The sequence below is a fragment of the Canis lupus genome, chromosome 24, assembly GCF_003254725.2.
Source record: "Canis lupus dingo isolate Sandy chromosome 24, ASM325472v2, whole genome shotgun sequence".
Classification (NCBI taxonomy): Eukaryota; Metazoa; Chordata; class Mammalia; order Carnivora; family Canidae; genus Canis; species Canis lupus.
Genome location: NC_064266.1, coordinates 310,073 through 325,349, shown reverse-complemented (window position 1 = coordinate 325,349; position 15,277 = coordinate 310,073). Strand labels below are relative to the sequence as shown.

General features: G+C 43.2%; 1 protein-coding gene across 5 annotated transcripts in view; it reads right to left on the bottom strand.

Moving 5' to 3' along the window:
* NAPB (NSF attachment protein beta) overlaps positions 1-7,393 on the bottom strand; it is a 40,941-nt gene extending 33,548 nt beyond the window's left edge. Inside the window, exon 1 of one of the 5 annotated variants that reach the window (XM_025469089.3) lies at positions 7,201-7,393. In XM_025469089.3, the coding sequence (XP_025324874.1) occupies positions 7,201-7,298 (98 nt within the window). In that variant the 5' untranslated portion in view covers positions 7,299-7,393. Of the gene's footprint in view, positions 1-6,080; positions 6,586-7,200 lie in introns of those variants that run through there. The other 4 variants (XM_025469084.3, XM_025469083.3, XM_025469091.3 and 1 more) reach the window with 4 other exon arrangements.
* Between the last annotated feature and the right edge of the window lie 7,884 nt (positions 7,394-15,277).

Sequence of the window (15,277 nt, the reverse complement as noted above, 5' to 3'; positions counted from 1 at the left end):
TTTGTTTTTTTTAACCACGGCTGAAACAGGGATGGCCTCTGCAGCTCTGCTCAGAGAGTATGCATCCCCCTTTCACTTACTCCCTCAAAGTCAGTCACAGGGACAGGACGACTCAATGGGGAGGGAAGTGCACTTTGCCCAGAGCCAGGCAGCACAGGTCACATGGCAGCAGGCAGAATGTATAATCCTCTTACATAAATAGTTCTCAAGCAGGCAAATGCAAATAATAAAGCAAGGACTGCTACTCCAGTATCAGGTAAGACAGAATTTGGGCTGAAAAATACCAAATGAAAGAAAGAAATTAATTTGTTAATGCTAGAGACACAATCCATAATGAAATTATATTAGTTGTGAACATCTATTTACCAACACAGTAGCCACATTTATAAAGCAGAAATGACAAGAAATGCCAGACAGAAACACACTTATCAAAGGAGATATGACTATATCCCTTTTAGTCCGAAGCAAGTCAAGTGGACAAAAAATTAACACAGATATGAAAGGCCTTGACAACATAATCAATACCTAGATCTCAGGGATCTCTAGCAAGTCATATATTCTGGTAAGAGTGTAGGTCTTTGCAAGTGTGCATGTACCATTCATGAACACCAAACATATATTAGGTGGCAAAGAAAACCTCAGTAGGTTCTCTGATTATAATTAAAAAACTAGAAATCAAAGCACTTCCGCCTTGAACACAACCCACAAACAACTCTTAGGTCAAAGGGAAAACGACTTGCGATAAAAAAAAAACCCACTATGTATCAGGATCTGAGGGATACTATACGGTTTTAAAGGAAAATTCATCCGTGAGTATTTGGATCCATATAAATACAATAATGGAAATCCTCCCAAAAAAGCTAGAGGGAAAAAATGGAAGAAAGCAATAGAGGTAAAAGCAGAAATTAATAAAGCAGAAAACAGGAAATTAATAAAACCCGTAAGTCAAAATATTAGTTTGGAGGAAAAGGATCAAAAGAATCAAGAGAGAAGGATAAATGCACAGACACAAAAGTAAGTGACAGAGGGAAATAACTGCTGAATGAACGTTCAAAAAGTCACAGTTAGAGGGTTCCACTGAAACTTTCAAAGACCAAAGCACTGGGTAAAAGGAAAATCTCTACATTCCTTTTATGAGGCACCTGTAACACTGATACTTCAACCTGATCCAACTATATGCAAAAGAACCATAAAGAAAATAATTCAAAAGAAAATAAAAACAGATTACATAGCACATTAAAAAATAATACTTCATGATCCAGACAGGTTATTCAAGGAACGCCAGGACAGTTTAATATGAGAAAATCTATTTATTAACATATTAGTAACTAAGAAGAAAAATCATGTTTGTCTCCACAGATATTAAAGAGGCCTTCAAAATATAACTCTTCATTCAATCCCTAATGAAAATACCCTTTAAAACAGGAGTTGAAAAAAAATAAATAAATAAAACAGTTGATATTTCCTTACCACGAAAAAATATGTATTTTAAGCCAAGAAAGTAATTAGTTATTTTGACTTTTTTATTGTTTCAGCTTTTTTTTGTTATTTTGATTTTAAATAACCATTACTTATAATAAGCTCTATTTATTTTAAAGATTCTATTTATATATTCATGAGAGACACACAGAGAGAGGCAGAGACATAGGCAGAAGGAGAAGCAGGCTTCCCACAGGGAGCCCAATGCAGGATTCGACCCAAGGACCCTGGGGCCACGACCTGAGCTGAAGGCAGATGCTCAATCACTGAGCTACCCAGAAGCCACATAAGCTCTATTTAAAGACAAAAATGGTTAGCATTCTGAAATTCTACTTCCAACTTTTTTCTTTCTTTTTTTTTTAAAGATATGTAATACCCTTAGATGAGCCTGGAAATCTCTAGGCTGAGTTTTTATTTTTATTTTTTTTTTCATTTTTTTTTTTAATCCAACGTTTCTTATTGTAAACTGTGTGGTCACTAAAAATGCTTTGAAGATACAAAAGTTTTACTGATCTTACCATCTAATCAAATGAACACGAAGAGTAAGAACAGACTGTAAAGTCTCCTAGAACTTGGTTAATACTCTGGCTGAATGGACAGACACCCATGGCTTATACCCATCATTCTGGCATCTCAAAAATATCCCAATTTGGACAATCTATTCATGGCCACTCTGTAACTCACAGAAATAGGGAACTATTTGAAAAAATTAAAAGTAGAATTACAGTTTAAATATGTTATTCAAGGGTGCCTGGGTACTCAGCAGTTGAGCATCTCTGCCTTTGGCGCAGGTCATGATCTCAGGGTCCTGGGATTGAGTCCCGCATCAGGCTCTCTGCAAGGAGCCTGCTTCTCCCTCTGCCTATGTCTCTGCCTCTCATGAATAAATTAATAAATAAAATCTTTAAAAAAGGCAAATATAGGGCAGCCCCGGTGGCACAGCGGTTTAGCGCCGCCTGCAGCCCAGGGTGTGATCCTGGAGACCCAGGATCGAGTCCCACGTGGGGCTCCCTGCCTGGAGCCTGCTTCTCCCTCTGCCTGTGTCTCTGCCTCTCTCTCTCTCTGTGTCTCTCATGAATAAATAAAATCTTTTAAAAAAAATTAAAAAAAATAAAATAAAAATAAAAAAGGCAAATATATGTTATTCATATATAAAAGTTAGTATTTAGAGATTGACAATTTAAACTAAGTAAAATCAGATGGTGAGAGAGAAAATACAAGGCCATGTAACTATTTTTTTTTTTTAAGATTTTTAATTTATCTATTCAGAGACACACAGAGAGAGAGACAGAGACACAGGCAGAGGGAGAAGTAGGCTCCATGCAGAGAGCCCGATGTGGGACTTGATCCCGGATCTCCGGGATCACGCCCTGGACCAAAGGTGGCGCTAAACCACTGAGCCACCCGGGCTGCCCACTATTCATCATTTTTAACAGAATCAATAGATATTGTCTAAAATTAGTAAGTCAGGAAGTAGAAGTATTCCAAATTTATTTAGAATTACAGTGGTTACCCTCAGAGGAATTAAAAAGTTAAAAACCATTACTTCTGGAGAGTGCAATTTAGGAGAGGGGAGACTCAGGGAATACTTTACTCTTCAACTGGAATTGTTCTATCGTCTTGTTCTATTGTCCTTTTTTTCTCACATATGGAGTAGCTGTTATGTTTAAATAAACACGTTATTTAAGTAAAACGTAGAAGAGAGTGACATGAACTCTCCTTCATTTTGTTGCCTTTGCTCTTGAAAACTAAACAAAAGAAAAAAATCAGCATGGTAGGAGAATTTACACATTCTTTCTGCCAATATTCACCAAGTGCCTACTTCATGGCACATGCCAAGTGAGGCGTGGGGCAACAGCAATGAAGTAAGACAGACTCCCCAGGAGCTTATATTCTAGAGCCACATGCCACCATGGGTCCTCCCTACCTTTTCTAAACAGGGCTCACAGGGCTCACAAGAATGAGAGAATACATGGTGAACACTGCAAAAATGCAATCAGAGTAAGGCCAATAAGAAAAATTTTATCATTTGATACACAAACTGTAATTTGGCACTAAAACTAGAAAAAAATTTGAGAGAGGGAGAAGTGAGGGTAGGGAGTGGGAGAGGGACAAAGAGAACCTCAAGCAGGTTCCACACCCAGCAAGAAGCCCTGATGCAGGGCTCGATCCCACCACCCTAAGATCATGACCCGATTCAAAGCCAAAAGTGGGATGCTTAATCAACTGAGCCACTCAGGTGCCCCAAAGCTTTATAAATGCTATCATATGTCCTCACCACATTTTGGCAAAACTTAAAAACAATCTTTGTAGAAATAAAACTGAGTGAAGAATACTGCTAATTAATAGCCTACCATGTTTAAGAAATATTGCCGGTTTTCAAAAATAGCTAAGAAATTATAGCCTATTAATTGCGTCAAAATAACCCAATAGGGTCTTTCATTGAATCTGACACTGGCAAATTTATGGCTCTTTACAAGCTTTATGACTGGGCAACATCGAAAAGCAGGAAGACAGCATTAGCCATACAGAACATCTTTCAACTGTCATTCTTAAACAGCAACATTCTCTTTGATATGCACTGTGAAGGCTATCCCCAATCTGGCCTCCTAGTAGCGAGAAGAAGAAAGTAAGAGAGATCTTAGAGATTCAAAATACTTTACTGTCATTGTCAGGCCAGCTTAAGATCTTACTGACAGTTCCTTAAGATTCCACATTTGAATTTGAAATTAACTGCAAAATGCTATAGCTCAACCCTGGGAACAAATGAAATGAAAACACTACTCTTTCAGTGGTAGTTTTGCTATACTATGCTAAGCCCTCAGAGTAAGTTTTAATTCAATACCACAGCTACAAAAACATACCACTGTTTAACTGTCTAGCAGAAAAGCAGAACTCCCATAACAGTTATTTTGTGATGGCTGTATCCGTCAGTGGCTCATAACATCTTGCAGACAAGCATGAGACTTGTGCCTTGTACAAAGAATACATGATTGACCTCTCCTCAGAAATCTACGATGTATATTTTCAACTAATCTTACTAAAAGCAACAAAAAAGGAAGAGCAATAGTTTAGTGAGAATACAGTATTGCCACAAAACCAGTGTGGGTGGTGGATAAACAGAGTGAAAAAGATAAGCTCCTAATACATTTTAATCTGCAGTTAGGATAATGAGAATGAGTCCATGCAAAATACGCTGCAATATGCTGAGCACGTTCTAATGGCTGCCATGACCTCAAAACAGTATCACCTGACCCCTTTAAAGCACTAACTAGTCAGCTCTTAGATACATGGGGGCTCAGACCATACTGATAATACTCAAGCCAGTACACGTGTTCCGTTAATTCAGGAGTCTGACATGGAGATGGACTACACTGTGATTTCAAGAAAGGATATCAAGTTGACGGGAAAATTCTACATCAAAGGAAGGATGGCAGGATGGACTAACGTGCTCCAGCCTAGAAGGATGAGGACAGGTACAAATGATGCCAAATATAATGGAAGAATCTAAACATCTAAAATTGATACAGAATCAGTCTTCTCACCCTAACTGACAGAGAAACCTGGTTTTTGGCTTCAAGTAATTATATACTATTAAAACTTCACAGAACCCTGAGAACTCTTCTTCCCCAAGCTTTCCGGAGACAACTATCACTGAAAATAACACGGCTCCCCATAGGATAAATAAAACTTACATGGTACAAAGCTCTTTCAAGTCTTTCATTAAAAGACCAAAGATCTAGTCCTAAAGATCTTTGGCTCTGAAATCCTGGCAGAGTTACTTAAATATGTCTGGCTGCTTCCTTGGTAAACAACGGCTGACAATTTTGATGAATATGCTAATTAGTATTTCATAATCACTACTTCCAGTGGCTCTAAATGTTTTACAAGCATAAACTCACTGAACCCTCACTATGATATATACTATGTGGCAGACGAAAGTCTCACACAAAAGCTAACTTGCCCCCCATCCAAAAGCTAAAAGAATTAGCTGGCCTGCCATGTCCAGGCTTGACCTAGGATACAAGGACTTTTGTGCCAACTAAATGTGAAGGGTTGAGATGAAGGCTTCCTATACTTCCTGTCAATGATACAAGTGATCAACAGTCAAGGAGAAAACAGGTATTTATTTATACGCAAAGCCTTTTCAAAATCCTTTTAGGATTACTGGCTGAAGACTTGGCCTAGTTTCACAAATACAATAACGCAACACCTCTTCACAGAAAGGAGGATTCCCGAGACAACTATCAAGTGCTCTAATGTTTTCCTCTGCCAATTACAGATTCTCTTCAAGGAAGCACATCCTGACTTGAAATTTGCTGTGACATTAAGATCACCTCTAGGTAAGAGGTGCTAGGACATTACATTTTACTTGAATACAGTTCAAACGTTTTGTGAATCACAGAGAGGAGCTATCCTTTGGTGTCAGCATCAAGTGTGAGGCAGTGCTCCTTATGTCAGAGCCTTTATTGGGGTAACTTTTAAAGGGCAACAAACTTACGATTAACTGCTATGTTCCGAACTACACATCATAGGAGAAATTTAGAAACTGGCTAGGATAAAATACCCTGTGAGAGGTTCCTGAGCACAGAAACCCTTACCTTTATGCATCTGTGCACTCTGTACTACTTGAGCAGTGCGTGAAACCTACATCTAAGCACTTCCTGGAGATGTATCCACAACGGTAAAGTGTTATAATCAAAAGAATGAAGGTGGCAAAGCAAGCAGATTTCAAACTGGATTTAGCAGAGAAATAAAACTGTAATAACGCAAAGGTTAAGTACCGGTCCTTCTCAAAAATAAAAATATGCTCTTGGCGTCGGCAGATTTTTCACTTTTAAAAAGAAAAACGACAACAAAACCATCCGGAAATAGCCTCTCTAATCCTAAACAGCTGAATCATTCACCATATTCAGCCGCCCGAACAGTCGGTGCAGGCTCTGCTTCTCGGGAAGTCCGAATTCAAGGCCTTCCCTAGGAGAACCTGAAAGCATCACAGAAAATTAACGGGATTCCCAAGAGACGCCGACTTGGGAGCTGCGTTATCCTTGATCAAACAGGAAGCCCCGGAAAACCCATCAATCTCTGGTGCAGTATAAATACTGGGCTGAGAAACGTATTCGTTCTCCAACGAACATTTATTTATTAGAGGTGTACCGGGCGCAGGGCAACCGGGCTCGGGGTCTCCGGCGCGGGGGCGCGGGGGGGGCGGGGGCGGGGGCGGCGGGCTCCTGCGCTCCTGCGCTCCTCCGCCGGGCCCACCGCCCCGCCAGGCTCGCGGGCCCGGGTCCCCGGGTCCCCGGCGCCGCCTCTCCGCTGCTCCCGGGCTGGGCCCTCGCCAGCACCGGTCTCCCAGCTTCCCCACCGCGAACCCCGCGACGCCGTCGCCCTCCGGGAGGGGCGGGGCGCTGGGGCCCGGCACCAGGCAGGGTCGCGCGGGGGCGAAGAGGGCGTCGGGGGCCTCGGAGGGCCCCAGGGCGCGTCCGGGAGGGGAGGACGCGGGAGCTGAAGGGCCCGGGGACACTGCGGGGGCTCCGCAGGGATGTCGGGGCGCGGGGGTGCGGAGTCCGTGGGCTCTACGGCCTGGGAGGCCCCCGCAGGCTGCAGGCGAAGCCGGGGCCCCTCGGCGTTCCCGGGGACCAGGTGGCTCCCGCGCGGAGGGACCGGCGGCGGCGGGGCCTGCGCCCGAGACCCCCGGGGCACTCGAGGTCTGGCGCTCACCCGAACAGCCCGCGGAGGAAGGAGTGGGAAGCCTTGACTCGCTTCTCGGCCTCCGCCATCAGCTGCACCGCCTCACGCTCCTTCCCCGCGTTGTCCATGTCTCCCGCCGCCGCCGCCGCCACCGACCTCTTCCCCCGACTCGCACTCGCCTTCCGCGCCTTCGCCCTCCTCTAGCGACGGCGGGCAGCGCAGGCGTGGCGCGCAAGGCCTTCCGGGACTTGTAGTCCCGGGTCCCGCCCGAGCGGCGGGGAGGCGCGAGGCGTTCAACTACAATCCCCAGAAGGCTGCAGAGACGGGCGGGGTGAGGATCGCAGCCTGCGGACCGCCGGCGCCCGGGATTTCTGGGCGGGGGGTGTGGCTCCCGTAGGGGTCTGCGGTCCGAGGTGAGCTTCAGTCCTTGGGGTACGCAGGGAAGTGGAAGATGGCCCGTGGCTTTCGCACGCAGCACCACGTTGGTTCAGAACTCTCCTCACCACGACTTAACTCCTGGCAATGGGATGGACGAGGAAACGGATTGAAACGCGCAACCTACGTTGCAGAACCTCAAGTTCTGCAAAAGGGAATCTAAGGCAGCCGCGAGAGCAATTTCACTAACCGTGTGGTGCCCATCCACCCGCCCGCCACCAGCGACAGCAGGCACAAGGAGCCATTTTTACCTCCAGAGGAAGGCGTTTAAGAATCCATCATTTCCCCCAATATAGATTCAGTTATTTTTCAGTCTCTCTATATTACAAGTTAATGTGGTCCTCTCTTCCTTGGTTATAAATAAGTTGCACTTATGCTATGTATGCATAATCCACTCTTGTAATGGAGTGAAGTATTTTCCTTGGACGGGAAGCTTTGAGCTCTCTTATCCTGTACATGGTGCTGGCCGGAGGGGATGAGTCTCCTGGGACACGATTCTACCTGCCAGGAAGACTTCTAATTTCCTAGCAGAAGGATTCATAGATAGATGCTATCCTATGCCAACAATTTCCAGGCCTGTCCTGGAGGGAGTGGTTTTTGTGTTTTGTTTGTTTGTTTTATGCAAAGCCTAGGCCATTTACATTTGGCAATGCTAAAGCAGAGGTAGTGAAGCGAATGTGAAAATCACTGCCAAATGAGAACTTGTGACAATATCAAACTATTAATAAGTACACTGTGGGCACTGACACATGAAATATAGCTAAGAAAATGCAGTCTGCCTTTAGAGAGCAAGGCAAGGAAGGCCAAACTCCTAGAAAGGTAACTAAAGCGTATGTTGCAGATTTCATACATTGAAGGCACTCTAGACATGGAGAAAAAAATATCAGATCTTCAGGCAGAGTTTATTTACTATTACTACATGCAATATTCTAACTTTGAAAACCTAACTTGTGCTTCCCTGGAGCAGTATTGGAGAATAAGGAGGCAGGAAATCAGAGGCAGCAGTAAATGTGGGATTAAAGAGAAAAACCGCAAAATTGGACATAAACATTCGGAAAGCAGAGCAGTCTATGGGGATCTTATGGAATGGAGCCAACTCAAAAACTCCCTAAGTGCAGCATCATTATGTTGATTAAAGCAGCTCCCAAAGCTGGCCCAAGTAAAGGAGGTTTAAGAGATACTGATGCCTAGCTTTTAGCATCAGGATCTTCCGAAGTTGGAGTTTAGAAAGTGTACATTTTAAAAAGAACTCTCTGCCACTATGGTAAAGCATACAATCCTAGCTTCTGAAATCTGTGGTCATCTCAAAAGGAGGTACAATGGACTGCCTCCTCTAAGCCAGAACAATGCAGTTAGGCATGGGAGGGTACATCTTGACATTTTTTATGTTTCCAGGTATTTCCTTCATTCTCTCTCTCTCTCTCTCTCTCTCTCTCTCTTTTTTTTTTTTTTTGACAGGCACTCCCTTTCCCAGTCCACATCCAAGTGGGAAAAGACATCAAACCATAATTGTTGTGTAGAGCACGTGTTTTCTTCTCCCAGAGGCTAGATAAGGGAGGTGGCAGGGCAGAGCAACAAACCTCAAAGAATGAGGATGTTTGAGAGACAGATTAGGAGTAACCCCCTAAACAGGAGGGAAGAGGAGACCTGCTCTGCTGTGGGCCAGGGAGGGAGTGAGGCCCTCAAGTAAAAGCTGTCCTCAAGTAGTTTCAAAGGACCCATGACATATGCCCATGATGACCAGGATGGTGGCCACTTAAATATGAATCAAATAATATGAAATTGAATGTAAAATCTTGTTCCTGAGTCACACTATCCACATGTGAACTGCTCAGTTGCCATGAGTAACTAGTGGCTACCACATTGGACTGCACAGACACAGAGCATTTCTATTTAGTGCACAAAGTTTATTGCACCAAGTGGACAATGCTGGCCTAGACATATCTTGCCTTTCAGCAGCTCTGGACACTTGGAAGAAAAGGCTTCAGACAAGCTTCTGAGAAGATGGAGTGAGAAAGGGGGAGTCTGCACCCTTTACCAGGCAGAAGCAAGTAGAACCTACAGGCCTTTATGATCAGGGATGATGACTCACGGGCCTTCAGACTGAATGAACACACAGGAAGTTAAGCTAGAATGTCGAGTGTCCAACTTTTCACCCTGAGAGGTGCTCTGCAAAGGCAAGGCTGAAGCCATCGAGAATAGCCAGCCATAAGAGAGGCAGGATCAGAAAATGATCTGTGTGAAAAACAAGGTGTGGCCCTTTGCATGTGTTCATGGGGGCGGGGTGCAGCATGGGAAGCGTCCTGTGTGGAGGTCAGCACCAAGGGAAGGTGCAGCAGGCACGAATGCATTGTATTTCCAGGACTGTCTGGGCTGGTATATTGAGTGGCCAGGGCAGGTACCCAGTGCACTGAGTGCAGCAGAGTGCAGCTGGCTCCGACTCCCACTGCCTGCCCTGTGGCTAAGCAGCAGCTACCAGTTAGTTGTTAAGTTCACTTAGTGTCACCCACCTCCCCTCCCTCTGATTCCAAAATCTGTAGGAAACTTCCAGTCATGAGTAGCATTGGGGGTTCCCGTGCCTGTAAGTCCCAACTGCAGCACCTGCAATTCTCCTGAAGGTTCTCTTTGGCCTTCCAGCCTGCTCTGCTTGAATGCTAGAGAAGTGAGGAGGATCAATTAACTACATTAATAAAGGAATTAATGCCTCTTGGCCTCCCAGGAGCAGCCCTCAATCAATGAATGTTGGGAAGTTGGAAAATAAATACCCTTCCGGTAGGACAACTCCGAGCAATGTTTTACACTTTCTCCTAGGAATCCCCAGTGGCAATGAGCTCCAGCTGTTTACAACAGAACAGTTGTTTGTTCTGTACCTTTTATTGACTTTCTTCCTTTGCCTTTCCCCACACTCCTACTGGTATTGCCTTCTGGTTTCACCTCTCAGGAAATTGCTTTCACTAGAATCCTTGTCTCAAGGTCTGTTTTTGCGAGAACACACATTAAGGCAGGGAACATATGCACTGAGGACCAATAGGCGAGTTCTGGTACCCAGGCACAGTCATGGTGTTCATTATAAACCCATAAATCGGTATCGTCCTCTGTGGATAACTGTATTCTGAGGGTTCTGTTTGCCACCTCAAATGTAGTGGTAGAAACTACAGAAGTTGTGTATTATTGTTATCAACTTGTGGTTCTAGGGCTGTCTGGGCTCAGATGGTGGTGGGCTCTGACCTTTACTTGAGGGTCTCTCAGTCCGGTGGTAGCAGGAGCTGGGGTCATTTCAGGGCTTTCTGCTCACACCTGCTGCCTGGGATGGGAAGACTCAAAAGGCCAGAACAGCCAAGGCTTCTGCTTTCTCTCTCTGAATGTTTACCTGGTGGCCAGGGTTCCAAAGGTGCCCGGGGGAGAGAAGCCAGGCAGCTGCTGAGTCACCTTTACGACTTAATATAACAGGTTCTGAGGCATCACTTCTGTTTCCCTGAAACAAATTGCTCAGGCTTACCTGTATTCAAGGGGAGGATCCCAAAGTTATTTGTAGGTGTGTTAAACCCACCAGAGTTATGTTCAAGGGAGCCTGGTTGCACTGACAAAACTGATGCTGGAGTCCCCAGGCTGGGGAGCAGCCCCTCACATCCACTGGGAGTCCCGGGAGCTCTGCCCTATCCTTGACTGCCTCCACGAGCGATACCTCAGCCTCACTTCCGTCTGTAACCTAAGAGTGGCTCAGAGGTATCGGGAAGGACAAGGCTAGGGCTGCTCCAGTGTGGTCTCCTTTAGAAGGCAGGGAAGAAAATTCATTCCAGAAGGCTCTTCATCCAAAAGCATAAAAATAATGAATTAATGAAAGTAAACTTTCTCTATTCCTATTGGTGAGGTTGGGCTTCTGCACTGTGCAGCTTTGAAGATAACATTTAATTACCCTATTTATGGCAATTCTTTGTTCTCCTCATGGACTTGCAAAGCCCAAAAGCAGTTGAATGGGGAATTTCAGAGGGATAATTTAAATAAGTGGTTTTTATTATAATTTTTTTGAACTTTCAAACCAACAGTGGTTTGTGTATGTGTGTCTATGTTCAAGACCTTTTATACTGTGTCAAAATTGCTACAAATATTCCTGAAAGCAGCTTTGTTAATATTATTTACCATTTTCTTAAGAAATTGTTCTGCTGGCAGCCCTAGTGGCGCAGTGGTTTAGCGCCGCCTGCAGCCCACGGTGTGATCCTGGAGACCCGGGATCGAGTCCCACTCCAGGCTCCCTGCATGGAGCCTGCTTCTCCCTCTGCCTGTGTCTCTGCTTCTCTCTCTCTCTCTGTGTCTCTTATGAATAAATAAATCCTAAAAAAAAGAAAAGCTTTTAAAAAAAAAAGAAATTGTTCTGCAAAATTTAGACCAAAGCATTAGAAAAAGCAAAGTTAAATGTACAAAATATCTGTTAGGGGAAACATAGAAGATGTAAAATTAAATTGAATAAATATTTCTGGAAAAGTCGTATTATGTCATTAATGTCATTCTTTTCATTAACTGATACGAAATTCCACAACACAGTTTGAAATGAATGGGATGCTTTTAAAAATGGCAAATGGACATAAAAACCAAGATGACCCAACTTTTATTTATATGACAATGATATATTCTAAGACTTTTCTTCTCAATATTTAATATAGTTCTTGCCAGAGTTATGGTTCTGAGCTGCAGGCACAATGGCTTACTGAGAAAAATGGGTTTATTTCCTGGACTATTTTGATTTCCTTTCACATTACTATTTTAATTTAATTGATTTAAATTTCTTTAATTAAAAGAATTTTTAGGAAAAAATTCACCCATTTCTACTCACTTTTTATGTATATGTTTCTGTAAATTCTTTATTAAACCTACAAAGATGCAGATGAGTATATATTTGTTTGTATTTTGTTTGTTGAGGATACATAAGCATTTTCTAGATTGCTACCAGTCTTTGCAATTCATTGTTAATGGATAATAGTTCATTGCATCAAATTTTATAGAACCCTTTCCAATTGTAGTGCATTCGGGTTTCATCCTATTTGCCTGTTATCAAAATAGTTATGTCTGTTCTAAAATAAAGAAGGGGTTTCCTATCAGTGGCCACACTGTCACAGGCTTACTTAGGGTGTGATGATAACATCTCATACTCAGTCTGAAAGAACTGAGTCTTTATAAGCCCACTCTGCACTGTTGTAGTGACTGCATTTGAAAAATATAGTAAATGCTCAGTATTCATGGATTCTATATTTGCCAATTTGCCTATTTGCTAAAATGTATTTGTAACTCCCAAATCAATACTATGCATTTCTGCAGTCATTTACGGACATGTACAAAGCAATAAAAAATTTGAGTGATGTGTTTGTTATACATGTTTTCAGCTCAGGCTGGACAAAGCAACATTGCTTTTTTTTTCTTCTAGCTTTCACACTGTAAATGTGTCCTTTTTGTAGTCTATTCAGTGTCATGTTTTTCACGTTTTTGCACTTTTTGGGTGATTTCATTCTTTAAAGTGGCCTCCAAACAATGTGCTGCAGTGCTGTCTGGTGTTCCTTAGCACAAGAAGGTGATGCTATGCCTTAGGGAGAAGATAGGTGTTAGTTAAGCTTTGTTCAGGCACAAGTTACAGTTCTGTTGTCTATGACTTCAATGTTAATGAGTTAAGAATATACGTCAAATAAAATGTCTTTAAATAGAAACACATACAACACAAGGTTATGTGTTAATGAGGTGACAAAAATGTGACCAGAGACTCAAGAGAACCAAACCTGTGGTCTTGGTTGACCTACCTCCTCTCCATCCCACTCACTACTCTCCTTTATGCTGCTCTTTGCTTTGGTCTAAATTTTACAAAGCAATTTCTTAGGAAAATGGACCAATAGGGTGGGGGTGGTTGCTCAGCTTGAGGTGGAGGGCAGAAGGTGAGTGAGGTCATGACATTTGTCCCTCGGTCCTTCAGACTTCCTGACATTCCGACGGCTCCCCTCACCTTCCAGCAAATGACAGCTCTGTGCCCTGGGATTCACTTGCACCTGCAGCCTTGTAAGTACCCCCTGTAAATAAACCTTCCTCTTATGCGTGTACCTCTATTTACTGACACATTTCCCAGCTTGTTGTATGAGACTCAAACTAGAAAAGGCCTGTATGAGAAAGGAAGATCTTGGATCAGTCTCACTCAGGAACATGAATACAAGATTCTGAATGAGATATTAGCAAATATAACATGCATAAAAATATTAATGGTTATGGATGCAAGTGTGAAATGCTTAACTTCAAAACTCTTAGAAGTTTTTTTTTATTGTAGTTGACACACAATGTCACATGAGTTTCAGGTGAAAACTTTTAGAAGTTTTAAATGAAAATACAGGAAAGTAGCTTCATGACCTTAGTTTCCTAAATGAGATCTCAAAACTGCAAACCATAAGAGAAAAAAATCAATACATTTACTCCATTAAAAGGAATCATTTCTTTTCATTAACATAGCATATAACTCAAATGGAAGGACAAAACCACAACCTCTCAGAAAAAGATATTTGCAGCAAATATACCCCAAAATAATTATTACTAAGGATAAAGAAATTCTACAAATCAATGGGAGCAAACAACCAAATGGAAAGATGGACAAAGGACTTGAACTTGGACACTTGGAGGGTACAACAAAGTTTTGCCTGCTTCAGCTCTTGCTGTTTGTTGCTTCAGGAGGGTGGCTGCTTGCTCACAGAAAAACAGAAGTTCAACAATAGAGCAGAAGCAGGAGCACAACAGTCTGCAGAGTTTGCATGCTTTTTATTTGCTTTTGAAATGAGATGTGATGGTTGCTTAAATGGAGTAGCCTGTTTAGGAAGCCGGTAAACCAATGCTGCACTGGAGAAAAGAGACCCAGGGCTGCACGAGGACGTTGGCCTGCCAACAAACCCGGCCACCCTCGGTCCCCCGGTGGAGGTCCTACAAAGACAGTGAGAATGTTCTGTGTCTTGTGACATCTCTGTCTTTCTGAGGCTCATGATTTCTCAGGTTTCTTTGTCTGGAAGGGGAAAATATACACTGAGCCTTTTGGGGCAATATCAGCTTTGAGCCATCTGTAGTACCACCTTGTCATTGTTGACATTCTGAGCCTACTGCTGGCCTTCTCCCCAGAACCAGCGGGCGTCTCTAGCCAATGTCAGCTGTGTCCTTTTTCTGCAGCCCCACGGATGAGGGCTCAGGGGCTCGGGGCTGCAGTTGGGGCTGCCACTGACAGCCTAGGTAGACAGTGCTTTCCTGAAGCCTCACCTGGGAGAGTACTCAAGCAGGTATCCAGACTACAGATTGCTCCTTGCTGGGCTGGATGTGAAGGGCTTCTGGTGGCAGGGTGGGTCTCAAATAGATTTTCCCCTTGCCAAGATAATATCCAGGTCAGCAGCCAGTTGAGAGCAGAGCAAAGAAGAGTCTATCAAACAGTGCTCAAATACATAAATAGATAAACAGATAAATAAGTAACTAAGTAAGTAAATAAATAAATAGGGAGAAGAACCCAAATAAGAATGACCTTGCAGTTTGCAAAGGCATATTTGTTCTCTGAGACTTATCACATCATGACCCTTCTCTATGCCCTATGTCAGTGGCAATGTGGATGGAGAGAGGGCAAGTGGAGGAAGTTCACAGGAAATAGCCTGTCTTACCTGCTTCACCTCCA